The sequence below is a fragment of the Notamacropus eugenii genome, chromosome 4 (assembly GCF_028372415.1).
Source record: "Notamacropus eugenii isolate mMacEug1 chromosome 4, mMacEug1.pri_v2, whole genome shotgun sequence".
NCBI classification, from domain to species: Eukaryota; Metazoa; Chordata; class Mammalia; order Diprotodontia; family Macropodidae; genus Notamacropus; species Notamacropus eugenii.
Genome location: NC_092875.1, coordinates 202428683 through 202444768, shown reverse-complemented (window position 1 = coordinate 202444768; position 16086 = coordinate 202428683). Strand labels below are relative to the sequence as shown.

At 39.7% G+C, this 16086-nt stretch overlaps 1 protein-coding gene across 4 annotated transcripts in view; it reads left to right on the top strand.

Moving 5' to 3' along the window:
* Window positions 1-3967: 3967 nt before the first annotated feature.
* Window positions 3968-16086, top strand: part of ATP9B (ATPase phospholipid transporting 9B (putative)) — a 481309-nt gene continuing 469190 nt past the window's right edge. For all 4 annotated transcript variants that reach the window (XR_011965979.1, XM_072604052.1, XM_072604050.1 and 1 more), the window contains exon 1: window positions 3968-4224. Coding sequence is in view for 3 of the 4 variants with exons in the window: in XM_072604052.1 (XP_072460153.1) it covers window positions 4100-4224 (125 nt within the window). In the remaining variant the exon portion in view is untranslated. The remainder of the gene's footprint in view (window positions 4225-16086) is intronic.

The window sequence follows — 16086 nt, the reverse complement described above, 5'->3', positions numbered from 1 at the left end:
ATGACTTCTCTTTGCTGTTCACCTTTTCATGGTTCTCTTCATTCTTGTGTTTGAAAGTCAAATTTTCTTTTCAGCTCTGGTCTTTTCATCAAGAAAACCTGAAAATCCTCCATTTCACTGAAAGACCATTTTTTCTCCTGAAGTATTATACTCAGTTTTGCTGGGTAGGTGATTCTTGGTTTTAGTCCTAGTTCCTTTGACTTCTGGAATATCCTATGCCATTCCCTAGGATCCCTTAATGTAGAGGGTGCTAGATCTTGTGTTATCCTGATTGTATTTCCACAGTACTTGAATTGTTTCTTTCTAGCTGCTTGCAATATTTTCTCTTTCACCTAGGAATTCTGGAATTTGGCCACAATGTTCCTAGGAGTTTCTCTTTTTGGATCTCTTTCATGTGGCGTTCTGTGGATTCCTTGAATATTTATTTTGCCCTCTGGTTCTAGAATCTCAGGGCAGTTTTCCTTGATAATTTCATGGGAGATGATGTCTAGGCTCTTCTTTTGATCATGGCTTTCAGGTAGTCCCAGAATTTTTACATTGTCTCTCCTGAATCTATTTTCCAGGTCAGTTGTTTTTCCAATAAGATATTTCACATTATCTTCCATTTTTCCAATCTTCTCGCTATGTTCTGTGATATCTGTCTTTCTCATAAAGTCCTTAGCGTCCATCTGTGCCATTCTAGTTTTGAAAGAACTATCTTCTTCAGTGAGCTTTTGAATCTCCTTTTCCATTTGGCTAATTCTGCTTTTGAAAGCATTCTTCTCCTCACTGGCTTTTTGAACCTCTTTTGCCAATTGAGTTAGGCTAGTTTTCAAGGTGTTAATTTCTTCAACATTTTTTTGGTTCTCCTTTAGCAGGGAGCTAATCTGCTTTTCATGCTTCTCTTTCATCCCTCTCATTTCTCTTCCCAGTTTTTCCTCCACCTCTCTAACTTGATTTTCAAAATTCTTTTTGAGCTCTTCCATGGCCTGAGCCCATTGGGTGGGCTGGGACATAGAATCCTTGATTTCTGTGTCTTTGTCTGATGGTAAGCATTGTTCTTCCTCATCAGAAAGGAAGGGAGGAAATGTCTGTTCTCCCAGAAAGTAGCCATCAATAGTTTTATTTCTTTTCCCTTTTCTGGGCATTCTCCCCAGCCAGTGACTTGACCTCTGAATATTCTCCTCACACCCACCTCGCCTCCTGGTCCTCCCAGCCAGCGTTTGGGGACTGGGATTCAAATGCTGCTTCCCACCTTAGGGCTTTTGGCGGGGGCAGGGCTGCTATTCAGTGTGAGAATTAAATTCAGATGGTCAGGTCGGGGCAGGGCCGCCTCTCAGGCTCAGTTCCCTCAGGGGGTTTATGTACAGACCTTCCCCAATGGATCCAGGCTCCCGCCCGCTTGGGGAGCCCCTGTCTGCAACCGCCTCTCAGCTTCTATCTCCCGGGGGGGCCCGAGCCATGGGGGCACCCCACTCCCCTCTCGACCCGCCAAAGAGACTCTCTCACCGACCCCCGTCACCTGTGGGTGGAGGGGCTTGTGCCGCTGCTGGAGATCCCATCCCTGAAGCCTGCTCGGATCTGTACCTCTTGGAGCTGCGGCCGCTGCAGGTCTGGGCTGGGCTCTGCGTCTGCAGTGCGACGGACCTTTTGTGAGAGGTTTGCAGGTCCCTCTGTGGGTGGAGGGACCCGCGTGGCCGCTGGAGATCCCGTCCCCGTAGCCCGCTCGGATCTTTTCCTCAAGGTGTCAGCCGCTGCAGGGCTGCCCTCTGCTCCCAGTCCCGGCGCCCAGTCCGCAGCGTGAAGGACCCCCCCGCGAGAGGTTTGCAGGTCTCTCCAGAACAGAAATCTCCCTCGCTCCAATATTCCGTGGCCTCTGGGTGCAGAATTCACCGTGAGTTGGTCCCCTCTAGCCGTTCTGTGGGTTGTGGGTTTGGAGCTATGTGTATGTGTGTCTTTCTACTCCGCCATCTTGGCTCCGCCCCCCCTGAGGATGTTCTTCACAATGCTTTTCCTGTTCAGTTATTTCTTATTTGAAGGAATACTTGAACTACCAAACCCAATACATGTCTTTTTGTTGATCTTGGGAAGATTTGCAACTTCAGTTCTCTGGAGACTGTGATATTTTCTGATTCAGTCGTATAGCATAACAAGAAAAATACTGATGTGCAGGGTTATGAAAAGCACTGCTCAGTTACCTAGAGAAAGTCAAGCCTTTTCTCCCTGTTCTATTTAATTCTGTGCCCTGGTGATAGAAGAGTCCTTGAAAGGCATAATAACAGGTACAACTTTGTGTAATAATCTCATTACTATTAAATTATATGTAAAACAAGGAACTGCATGCCTAACAAAGTTCTTTGCCATATGAAGGATGAATGATTTTGGGTAAATCTCTTATCCAACCTTTCTGGCCCCTCAGTATATTCATTTATGACCTTGGATGACTTCAGAGACTCCTTCTAGCTCTTTGTACAATAGAGAGTTCAAAAGAAATAAGATATCCTTATGCAAGTTGTCTGGTATTTGTTTACAGTTGACATTCTGATTGCATGGAGTTCTGGAACAATGAATAACTTCCTCAGTAATACCCATAATTACTCAAAAAAAATTCTACCTACCTACACATGAATAACCAAGTAGATGAAGAATCCCAGACAATGCATGTTTTGTCTAGACCAAGGGTAGGGAGCCTGAGGCTTCAAGACCACATGTGGCCCTCTAAGTCCTCAAGTGTGGCCCTTTGACTGAATCCAAATTTCACAGAACAAATCCCCTTAAGGAAAAGATTTGTTCTGTAAAACTTGGACTTGGTCAAAGGACTGCAACCCAAGGACCTAGAAGGTCACATGTGCTGATATATGGACAGTTCATAGAGCTTATCTTGGATAAAATATACTGTGGACAATGTGGATGAGCTACGAATTTTTAAATTCCTTCTGGACTCCAAAACTATTAATGATTATTTCACCAGAACTTCACTCAGAGGAACCTTTCATTTCTTCTGAGTTGATTTCCCTTTCAGAATCTCAAGTCATGGGATCGTATTTGTCTTTTCCTTTAAATTTCTAGACCTTGGAGCACACATTCAACTACAATCTCATTTCTCATTAACTGGATAACAGTGTCCAGGGAGGACTGAGTTCAAATCTGGCCTTACACACGTACTAGCTGTGTGACCCTGGGTAAGTCACTTAAACCTGTTTGCCTCAGTTTCCGCATCTGTAAAATGAGCTGGAGAAGGAAATGGCCAACCACTGCGGTCTCTTGGCCGGGAAAGCCGCCCCAAACTGGGCAGGCCAGAACAGAAGCTCCTCATCTTTCCGCTTGAATTTGCATTCCCAGTACTTAGCATGGTGCCTGCCCGCATTAAACTGCTTAACAAATGCTCGTTTTCTTCGTTCTTGAATTCCCCATAGGAAAATACAAAACAGAACCTGCGCTTCAAGGCTTTCCTGCAAACCAGACCGGGGGGGCGGCCCAGGTACCTTCCTGGCAAGGGAGCGAAGCGGGGCCCGCTCGGAGCGGCGGACGTCTTCCCGGCATCCCGCGCTGGCCTCGGCGTCTTAGCGACACACGGCTTAGGAATCATTAGGAAAGGTCCCTCGTCCCTCCTCCCTCGGCCCAAGCCCTCAGCATCCTGCCGGCGGGCACGCCCCCAAATGCAGCCCCGGCCGCCCTGAGGCCCGGGTGGAGAGTGGGGGGCGGGGATGGTGATTCCAGACTGAGACGAATAGAGCCGACCACCCAAGGGAGAGGCGACGTTGCTCCAGACACCCCTCTCCATCTCTGGCCCTAGAAATCGGCCAGCACGCTTCCATCCAAACCTTACAACTCCTCCTCCAAGGCGCTCCACGCTCTGGAAAAAGCGCATGCGCTCAGCCCTCACTTCTCTCTTCTCCCACGCTCCGCGCGTTCATCGCCGCGTGACGTCACACGAGAAGGGACCCGGAGGGAGGGACCCGCGTTCTCATTGGACGCCTCCTGGAGGAGTGCGCGTGCGGGTGACGCACCTGTTCCTAGTTGGGGGAGGGAGGAAGGAGAGGGAAAAGAAGGGGAGGGGACGGGAGGGGGAGGAGGAGGAAGAGGAGGCGGTGGCGGCGGCTTGGGGGGCGGTCGGAACATGGCGGACCAGATCCCGCTGTACCCGGTGCGCAGCGCCGTGGTGGCAGCAGTAGCCGCCAACCGCAAACGAGCGGCCTACTACAGCGCCGCGGGGTCCGGGCCTGGGGGCGAGCGGCATAACAGGTAACCGCGAGGGCGGGGTCAGACGCCCCCGTCCCCTTCCCCTCTCTCCATCCCCGCCCGCCGGTCCTCCCGCGGCCCCCCTCTCTCCCTAGCTCTCTGCCTCCAGCCGGCGATGCCCGCTGTGGGGCAGGCCTGCTCGCGCCCGGGGCCCCAGCGTGGGGGCGGGGGCAGGCTCTCCCCTGGCCCATTCCGAGCATCCCCGGGGCGGGGCCTCCCAGCCCGACCCCTGCAGGGTGACCCGCCCTCGGCCGCCGCCCTAGATTCGAGCTGCTCTCGGGGTCCTCCGCACTCCACCTCCCCGCCACCCCAGAGCTCCCCGTGCGGCTAGGCCTCGGGTCGGTTCGGTTTTGCTTCGAACCCAGAGTTGCGAGGTGAAGGCGGCGGGGGTGAAGCAGGTACCCCAGGCAGGGGCCGGCTTGTCAGGATTAAGCCCTTGGCCCAAGTCCCTGTGTGTCTGGGGCGGCCGGAGCCGGACCCGGAGCCCGAACCCAGGCTGGGGGAAGTTTATTCTGCGCCTTGTGCGCCGTGTAAATACCTAAGACTCCTTCTCTAGATACCCTTGGTGGGGGGCCATGGAAACAGCGAATACGTTCAGAAATTTCTGTGTTGGTGGATCCAGTCCTCACCTCGCTATTCCTGGGATAATTTCGGAAAGACAAAGTGGCCCTCCTTGGCTGATCTTCCATTTGTCACGAAGCTGAAATAAAGTTAATTGGTTAGACCTAAACACATTCTTCTGCGATGAATTTCACCCAGAATCTAATAGGAAGGAGAATTACTGGTCATAATTAAAAAAACAAAGTATCCAGTCCGTGCTAAAGTCATGGAAGACCTTGTGGTTTAGGGTCTTTGGAACTTAGCTTTTATGCGGAGACATTCTTTTCGTTTTTCAATTTATAGTTCTAAAGTGCTTTTGACAAAGTTGATTAGGAGAATCATATTCTTAGTCGCGCTGGTAAACTAATGGTTTGCAGTCTACAGTGATCAGTGGCAGGATTATGCCACTCTTCCCTCCCAATAGAATTCTAGACTTTAAAGGGATCTTAGAAAGCCAGTCCTTCATTTTACAGTTAAGGAAAATGAGACTTTAAAAAATTAAACTGCCTGTCTGAGTCACACAGCTAGTTAATGGGAGGTCTGGAACTAGAACCTAATCATGATTTTTAATCCCTTCAATGTTCTTTTTACCTTAGTGCTACCTTTTGCCCCTTTAGTATATTACATCATTCATATCTTACACCTTTTAACTTATCTTTTTTTGGTAGATGATGAAACTAGATAAAAAACTGAATTAAACTAGATAAGAAACTTTTAAAAAGAAAGCAATGCATTTGGAGTCCTTGAGATTTTTATTTTAGGAATTTCTAATCTTTCTGTACACATAGTTCAGTTTTACAAATCTTGACAGATTTAATTTTTGTAGGCTTTTTTTTTTTTTTAGCAGGAGTTCTAACCTGTAATGGAACTGGGCTCTATGACTTTGTCCACCTGTCATTTTTCTGATGATGTCCTCTGCCACTTCTGAGAAAGGGATAGGAAGAGAATGGAAATCTCCTTGGCCTTAGTTACTCTACTGATTTTTACTTGAAGCTGGATTATTTTATTATATATCCATTTTTCAATTTGTTAATGCATAATCATAATTTTTGTTGTAATGAACTATCTTATTACCTGTAATTTTCATTTGTGAAGAAAATGCTTGTAATGAAGATAGTTGTATCTCTTTACTAGTGAGTAAATATCACTTTTTGTTGAAGTGTAGAATTCCTTAGTCTGTGACTGGGATGAAGCTACAAAATGCTAATGGGTTATGAACTCAAATCATATCTCCATATATGTTTTCAGTTTACTCTTTAGAGTAGGGTTTCTGGCCTTTTCCCTTTTGAGACTTGAGGTTGTCTGAAGGTCTTTTGCCATCCTTTCTCTGTTTTTCCCTTCAATTTAGGGGACCAGACACTGACTTTAGGAATTGGTTAGTCCAGGAGTATTTACAGCCTGATCCACTTAAGTTTTATTTAGAAGTGGTGTTTGGCTTGGACTTTATGCTTTCTTTATACTTCATAGTGTCTGGAACAGAGTAGGTGCTTAATATTTATTGAATTGAATTGTCCTCTTCAGGATCCGATGTCCTATAATAAAAGCTACCTGTTATTATCCTTCTCTTCATCTTTAGCGTTTCTAGCTCCTCTTCTTTTTACAGAGAGAGAGTTCCAGCTATTGGAACTCTGACCATGTCACCTCCATACTACTAACCTAGCATCCTCCTACCCTTCCGATTTTATGCCTTCCTCTCCAGTACTGGCCTCTTTGCTGTTCCTCAAACAAGATACTTCATCGCTCTTTTCTGGACATTTTCTCTGGCTGTCCCCTATGCCTGGAATCCTTCCTTCCTCAACTAGGCTTCCTTTCAGTTCCAGACAAAATCTCATCTTCCACAGTCATCCTTTCCCAACTTCTCTTTGATTCTAGTGCCTTCCTGTATTTCTTTTCCCTATTCATCCATCTTGTTGTCTGTCCCATTAGATTATGAACTACTGGAGAACTACCTCTTTTTGAATCCCCTAGTGCTTAGCACATTGCCTGGCATCTAGTAGGTGTTTAATAAATGTTTATTGACATGACTCTTCTCACTGCTGTAATTAGAATGATTGCATAATTGTTGCCAACATACTTCAGACATTCTTTTTTTTAATTAGTGAAATTTATATTTGGTTGATAGTCCTTTCTGAAACACTAATTTTTTCTTCATCAAGAAGACTTTTTATTGAATTTATGGTGTGTCTTTTCCATTAAAGATGTGAAATTGACTTTTTTGTGTGCTACATATACCACTTGGAAGAAATTGTATAGGAAGTTTTAGGCCACTCTTCTGAATTTTTAAAGAATAATTTTTTTTAGCATACTAACTGCTTAGTGCAGTTTATATAGCTTTATATTGCTTAGTAGTATAAATTGAGGGGTGGGTATACCATTTACTCCAGCGGTTTCATTTGGAGTAGTACTTTGATTGACAAATGGATAGAGCCTTGGAATTAAGAGTATGAAGACCTGGGTTCAAATGTAGGCTCTGCTAGTTGCTATATAAGTGACTTCTTGGCTAAGACAGTTCAGATTACCATTTGTGAAATGAGGGTGAAGATTCTAGAAAATCTCCAAGGTCTCTTTCAGCTCTAAATCTGTGCTAGAATTCTGGCAGGTGCTGAAGGTGCTTGAAGGAACTAGTTGGATCTGGGGAAAACAGGAAATCTAACACTGGCTTAACCTATCTTGCTCCAGGACTTACAGAAATACAGTGAAAACTATTTATTTTCTTGTCCTTTTTCTTTTAAATTCAATCAGTGGGGAAATTAGTACAGGAAAAATTAATTGACTAGTAGCCTTAGTGGCCCTTGGTAAAATTATGGAATATTTCTTCTTCCTTTGTAATAGTTATAGATCTTGGAGAGACCTTTGAGTGTTTATCTTTACATTTTTGAGGCGTTCAGAGAAATATAATTGTCTCTCTTGTCAGAGAAATTATGGAGGTAAGGCATAAAAACATGAAAGCTTACTTAAAACTTAAATAGCACAAATAATAATTTTTCTTTGGCCTAGAGTCAAAGAAGTCATGCACTTCTTTTTCCAGTGTAAATTGTTGTTATTTTCTTGGCTATTTAATCTTAAAGAATTAACTAGGGTACTGAGAAGTTAAGGGACTTCCCCAAGGTCAAACAACCAGTATATGACTAGCACAGGACTTGAACCCAGGTTTACCTGACCCTGAGGACAGCCATGTACCTACTAGAACATGTAATAACAATAATAATCAACATAGAGTGCTTTAAAGTTTTTGAATCTCTTTGTGTATTATCTCTTTTGAGGCTCTTGAACCTGTGAGATAAGTGCTATCTCCATTTTATAGATAACAAACAGATTTAGAGAGGTTAGGCTACTTTGGAACAATCACATAAGAAAACAAGTAGCCCAGGCAAAAAAAAAAAAAGTTTTCTAAGTCCAGGTTAGGCAGCTGTGTGCAATTGCAGTAAATTTGTTGGTGTTGAGTCCTTTTTCAGTTGTGTACCAGTCTTTGTGACCCCATTTGGGGTTTTCTTGGCATTACCATTTCCTTCTCCAGCTTATTTTACAGATGAAACTGAAGCAAACAGTGTGAAGTGACTTGCCTACGGTTACTCAGCTAGTATGAGTCTGAGGCCAAATTTTTAAAAAATTTTAAATATTTAATTTTTTTTCCTATTACATGTAAAAATTTTTAACATTTTTAATTAAAATTTTTGTTCCAAATTTTCTTTCTCCTTCTCTTTTCTCCTCACTCATTGAGAAAGCAAGCATTTTGTTATTGGTTATACATGTGCAGTCATGGAGACATTACCATTTTAGTCATGTTATGAAAGAAAAAACAGACAAAAAAACCCCCAAGAAAAATAAAGTTAAAAAAAGTATGTTTCAGTGGGCATTTAAACTCCAAGTTTTTCTTTGGAGATGGACAGCATTTTCCTTCCTAAATCCTTTGAAATTCTCTTGGATCATTGTATTGCTTATAATAGCTAATGCTTAATTATCTTACAGTATTGCTGTTGCTGTGTACAGTATTCTGGTTCTGCTCACTTCACTTTGCAACAGTTCATGATTCTTTCCAGGTTTTTCTGAAAGCATCCTGCTCATCATTTCTTATGACACAACAGAATTCCATCAGAATCATATACCATAGTTTGTTCAGCCTTTCCTCAATTGGCGATCATCCTCTCAATTTCTAATCCCTTGCCACCACAAAAAAGGGCTACTATAAATATTTTTATACATATAGGTTCTTTACCTTTTTTAAAAAAATAATCTCTTTGGGATACAGGCCTAGTAGTGATATTGCTGGGTCAAAGGGCTTGCAGTTTCATATCTCTTTGTTGCAGTTTCGTGGTGTGTCATGGTGGCACCATCTCAAAGAATTCAGTTGGACCACCTCTAATCCAAGTGCAGCCATTTATTGAGATTGATGCTTCTCATGAAGTGGGCTAAGTTCCAAGAGGAACCAGCAATTTAGTAAGATGACCTGGGCAAATTTGTAGTGTGTTGATGATTACATAACAGAAATTATGAATATTAAAAAAGGCAGGAGGAGTTTCTTAAGGGGTTAGGTAATAGGGAGGATTCCTTTCTAGGGTTCTGTAGTCAAATATTCTTACTGTGCTGCTTTTCTGATTGGTTAGCTATTGTGGTACTGTCTGATCAAGATGTATAGGTATTGTAATCCTTTCTTGGGTTAAATGGATGGTGTGATTGTGGTTGAGTACAAAAATACACCGGTTCAAATATGTGAATTGGATTTAGGGGCAGTGCCTAGCTGGGGGCAGTGGCTGTATTGTTTGGGGGCAGTGGCTGTTTTGAACCTGGGGGCCTGAGGTGTGGTTAAAGCCAGCTTGTGTGGTTAAATCAGGACATTCCTGTTATTCAGTGGGGCCCACAAGGAAGTTAGAATGTTGGGGCTGGGGTTAGCTATATTAGGTTGCCATCACTCGGTACATGGTTGGATCAGTTCACAGCTCTACCAGCAGTGTTTTAGTCAGGATTTTCTGACATGCCCTCCAGCATTTGACATTTTCTTTTTCTGTCATACTAGCCAATCTGATAGGTGTGAGGTGGTAATTCAGAGTTGTTTTAATTTACATTTCTCTAACCAATAGTGATTTAAAGCACTTTTTTCTTATAATTCTTAGAGATAGAGTTGAGGAAATGCATTACACGTAGGAGGGACAGCTCGTGCAAAGATACAGAGATAGCAGATGGATTGTTGTGTATGAGGATGTGAAGGAAGACCATTTTGGCTGGACCAGAGTACATGTAGGGGAGTAATGTGTAGTAAGGCTAGGCTAGGGCTTTAAATGTAAGGTAGGCTAAGGACTTTAAATGATAAAGGAATTTGTATTTGATCCTTGGGGCAAGCAGTTGAGTGCATGTGGTCTGATTTTAGGAATGCCAATTAAGCAGCAGCAGTGTGGATGGATTGGGGTGAGGAGAAGCTTGTGCAGAGGGAGTCATTAGGAGATATTTGTAATGTGTCCAGATAAGAAGAGAAGGGGCTCAGACTAGGAACATAAATTGTGAAATTTAATATAGAAAGTGAAGTGCTTTTTTAATCCAGGGGAGCACGAGATCACTGAAGGTTTGAATGGCCTGTGAAGGCTTTGTGGAAGAATACCATCTTGAGTTGTTGGATTCTTGAAGAAAGATCAGAATTTGACTGGGGACAATGCTCAAGATTGTTGGAGGAAAATTGTATAGTGAAGTATGTGAGAGAAGAGGCAACATGGTTATAGTAGAAAGAAGAGAGGGTTTAAATCAGAGATCCTGGCTTCAAGTCCCAACTTTGCTTCTTATTAGCTGTGTGAACTTGGGCAGACCACCTCTTTGGGCTTCATCTGTAAAAGGAGGAGATAGAATTAGTCTGAATAAGTGTGATCTCTAATAGTGAATTAGGTGATTTCTAATGTCCTTTTCATTCAGAAAAGTTGTTGCTGTTGTTCATTTGTGGCCAACTTTTCATAACCTTGTATGGGATTTTCTTGGCAAAGATACTGGAGTGATTTTTCATTTCCTTCTCCAGTGGATTAAGGTAAACAGATGTTAAGTGACTTACTTAGGATCACATAGCTAGTTGAGTGTATGAGGGAGGATTTGAACTCAAGTCTTCCTGACTCCAGGTCTAGCATGCTATCCACAGAACCACCTACCTACTTTGTATAAGCTAGAATAGCTTTAACTCTTTTTTTGTCATATAGTCCATATTTGTATCATCCACAGGATATAGATTGGATTAGATAGATGATTTTTGAAATTCTGTCCTGACATGAAAGGTAATGTCAGATGCCCTGTGGCCTCTACAGATATAATGAATACAAATTCCTTTATATCCTGAATATTTATTAACTTCAGTTTCAAAGTGTAAATATTCTGACATTATTTTCAAAATCTTTTTTTTTCAAAAACATATATTCTGTTATCTCTGAGGCTACTGCCTCATTTTTTTTTAAAAATAAAAATGGGATCTTTTCTACAATTTGCAGATGGGTGATTCATTCACAGAGTTGGCCTGGACTACATCCTGTTAAATGAGGCCATGACATTTGACTAGAGACAAGTGCTGTCATTGGTGTGAGGTAGCAAAAGAAATGCTTCCACATATTCTCTGCCAGTGTGGTCTTCAACTATTATCCGATGGCATGACACTTCTAAATAGATTAGTTGAAGCCATCAAACTTGCCAGAAAAAAACTGAGATTCACATAAATTTAACAGTACTAGGACTGGGAGAAGACCTAAGATTGGATTTTGTTTTCTTGAATAATAAGAATCATTGTCACCGATTTTACTGTGTCCTTTGAAAATAGATATTCTGCCTTCTAATTAGCCACAGCTAGGAAAATTGAGAAAATACCATATAATTTGTCAGCATCTGGCCCAGGGAGGCTATAGACTCTACTCCAACTTGCTATAATAGTGGAGGCTGTAGGAGAACTGGATCCAGCTAAGGACCTTCTGCTTTCGGAATTAAAGATCAATTTGAGGTATGCGCTAGCCTAATAAAGAAGTTGATGATATGGATGGAGCTGATACTCTCATCAGGTGGAACAGAGGCATATAACTGGAGTTAGGCAGTATGCAGAATGATCTGTTGGGAAGAAATACAATGAGAAGAAACTATTTTCTTATTAATTTACATGCAGTATTCTATGATGTTTCCTTATGATCCATTTTATGATAAAAATGTGCTTATCTAATATTTCCTCTTGTAGGCTTCTTCACTTAAGCAATAGGTGAATAAAGTAAAAATATCATTGCCTTTGTTCACCATAAATATTGTAAAGTGCTGTATTTTCCATTCACTGTTCCTTATCGGTTTTGTGGTTTGTTGTTTTCTGTGATTTATAAAAATTATTTTTATTTTCATTTCCTAATTTTCTTTTGCTCCTTTCCATTGGGAAGGCAAGAAATAATGTGCCCATTATACGTATGAAGTTGTGTAAAACATTTCTACATTAGCCATGTTCTGAACAAAAGGAAAAAAGAAAGGAAAAAAAATATTCCTCTCTCTACATTCTGAATCTTTTTGGTTTCTTTCTGGATGTGGATAGCATTTTTCATCATAAGTCTTTTGGAGTTGTGGATCATTGTCTTGATCAGAGTTATTAGTTCCTTGGCATTTGATTATCTTTACAGTATTGCTGTTACTGTATAGATTGTTCTGGTTCTACTCACATCACTTTGCATCAATTCATATAAATCTTCCTAGATTTTTCTGAAACCATCCCATTCATCATTTCTTCAATCATTTCTTACAGCACAGTAGTATTCCATCACATTCATATACCATATCTTGCTCATCCATTTTCCATTTGGTGAGCATCCCCTCAGAAAAGAAGTGATATAAATATTTTTGTTCATATGGGTTCTTTTCCTTTTTCTTTGATAGAATTGTAGATTTAGAACTGGGAAGGAATATAATGGTAATTTAAATGGGGTGATCTTTCCCATTCATTAATAGGCACATGACCTGCGTGGGTCACATGGAAGTCTGAGTCACATGGAGCCTGTGGTGTGAGGAGCTTTCTGAATGGATAGAACAGGAAGAGGTGGAGCTAGAGCAGAATTGAGAGGAAGTTAGTCATGAGAACAGTCAGAACTAGGAAGGGTGCATGCAACAAGCAGGCAGCTGGCTAGTGCGAGTGAAAGGGCTTGTTTGTGGTTTTGTTTAAGGGGGCCTCTTGTGATTGGTTTGTAGGGGGAAGGCTTGGGATAGTGTTGTTCTCTGCATTGTTATTGTGTATAGATTTTTGTTACTATGATGGATTTGGCTTTCTGATGTCTGAATAAATGTTTTGATTCAGTCTTCCACGTGGAGAGTCTGTTGAATTTTGAGATTCAGAATTGTGTGGGTGCTGTGAATATCGCATTGGTGCTACAAGGAACTATATAGGCCATCTAATTCAGTCTCCATTTTATTTTATTTATTTTTATTTTTAATTCATTTAAAAAAGTGTTTTGTAATTGAATTTATATATTTTGAGTGTATTTTGGTAGGCTCATTTTTAGGTGTTCATGCATTTTGGAGTTTTGAATGGTATTTGCTTTTCTATTTGTCCTTCCTAGACTTTACTATTGTTTTATAGAAATCAGTCAGCAGTTTATTAATACAATTGTACTAGGTACTAGAATGTTGATTATTTCTTTGTTAATATATTTTGGATCCTAGTTTACTGACACTATTTTGTCTTTTTCTCCCCTTTCTTCCCCCTTCCCCTAAGCATGTAGGATTTTCTATACAAACTATGATATCTTTGATATCTAGGATTGATTTATCTCTTTTCTAATGTTTATGCCTCTAATTTATTTCTTTTATTATGATAACTAGTACTCTTAGAACTCTGTCTTTATAAGAGCAGAGGAAAGGGAGCATCCTTGCTTTTCTCCTATTTTGCTTGGGAGTGCTTCTTTTGTGTTTCCATTGAATGTGATTCTAGCTTTACAATTACAATGGCCAGTCTGTTTCAATGCTTTTTAGGGTTTTTAAGCAATAAATATGTGTTGTGCTTCATCTAAACTTTATTTTTTGCTATATGAGTTGGAGTTTTTAAGAAATGTGATTAATTATGTTAATTAATTTTCTAATATTGAATCATCCATCCCTTCCATTTTTGGTATAAATCCACTTTGGTCATAATGAATACATACATATATATGTATATGTATACACACACACACACACACACATATATATATGTATATATGGATATTTGTGATTTTTCTTGACTATGATTTTATTTAGAAGTTTTACATCGCTGTTCTTAAGTGATGTTGGCCTGTAGCTCTTTCTCTTTGCTTTCTCCTTCCCTGGCTTAGATTTTGGGACTATGTTTTCCTAATAAAAGGAATTTGGTGTAGTGTTTTCTCATTCATTTTTCAGAATAGTTTTTGTGGCATGTTGCATTTTAAGTGTTGGATAGAATTTTCCAAACAATGAATTTGGACTAGGGTTCCTTTCTCCCCTTCTCCTTGTTGGGGAGTGCTTTGTGTTTTGTTCAGTTTCATTTTCTGAGGTTGGGTTATGTGAGATCTCAGTTTTATGTTCTGTTAATTTGGGTGTTTTTTTAAAGTAAGCCATCATTTTAAAATGTTTGGTGTTGCTTGAAAGTAATGATGTGTATTTAATTTTTATTTCTTTTTTGGTATGATTTCACCTTCATTTTTTATTTTGGTAATTTGATTTTCTTTTTTAAAAAATTAAAATAATTAAAGCTATATCAGTTTTGTTAATCTTTTCAAAGAACCAGATTTTAATTGATAATTTCTGCAGTTTTTTTGTTTTACCTTTTGTGTATTTTCCTAATTTTCAAGATTTACTTTTAATGTGCATATTTTTGGTTTTTTAAATTGATTTTCTAGTTTTTAAGATTGCATATTGACTTCATTAGCCCTCCTTTTTTTTTCTCTTTTGTAATGTAGAATTTCAGAGGTAATCGCTGAGGACAACTTTAGGTATGTCCCAGGAATTTTAATATGTTACATCACCATTTTTGTTCTTTTACATGTCTACTATTTGTGTCTTTTTTATTTTATAGCATTAAGTTACTTTAGGTAGTATTTCTGTTTTTATCACATTTGCAGAATAACCATGGTCAATAAGTATCTCAGTAGTTTTTTCCTTTTATGTAAATAGTGCTTTGTGGTTATGGTTATGTAAATATTAATTGTCTTGGTTAATTTTCATATGTTTTATTTTTTCCATTTACATTTTCCACATTTTGTTTTTTAGTTACTTCTGTTGGAATTTTTCTTTTTAATTCTTTGTAGAAGTATAGAAGATTTTTGTGGATTTATTTTGCGTATTTGCTACCTTGTTGAAGCAGTGAATTGCCTTAATTCTTTAGTTTTCTGGAGTTTTCTAAGTGCTCATCGCATTATCTGCAGGGAGTGATAATTTTGTTAATTCTTATTAAATAATTTTTATTTTTTTTTATTTATATTTATTTTATTTTTTTCTCTATTGCTAATCTCTTTGTTTTAGCTCACAAAGAACCTGAGCCTCACAGTGGTTAAGAAACTAATACAAAAGCCACACAGGTGACTTTGCAAGTGGCAGAGGCAGAGTTTGAATCTCTTTTTTCCAAATAAGAATTTGGTGGAAAAGTGTGGTTAAAACTGATAAGTGCATATTACCTTCTATTTTGTTGTGCATTTTGATGAGACTTGTCACTCATTTCTATAGATAAGGAGTTTAGATGCATATTTTAAAGAAGCTTCATGATTTCTTTTGCTATAGAAAATGAGCATTATCAAAATCACATGATTGTCTATCAAGCTATGAAAAGTTATTTTGGGCTAGAATTTATAGTTTGTTGTAGGAGAATGTGAACTTAATTTCCTTTTTTGTTTTAGTTGTATTGACTTTTAGGATTTTAGTTGTGTTGGCTTTGTTCTACATATAACATTTTTGTGCTTATACATATGTAGTCAAGAAAAATATTAATTTTTTTCTCAGGCAAGTATGATGCCAAATCAAAACTTAATGTTCCCTTTTAATGTGAATTGGTTGGTCAGAAATGTTAAAGCTATCAACATTTAAACAATTTAGAGGTAGGTTAATTAGAATCAAAGTGAATTTAAAACAGTTATACTTCACTTATTTCCATTGAAATTAAAGTCCTTGATATAGCACTTGATTTTCTTTTTGAAAGTTGTTAAATATTATTATTATTATTTTACCTCAGGCACTCATGTTTTAGTCAAGATTTCTTCCTTTAGTAGCACTCTTGCTGTGAGTTTTGATATCTTCTTTGTTCACATTGTTTTCACTGTCTTTTTTTTAAGTTTCTCG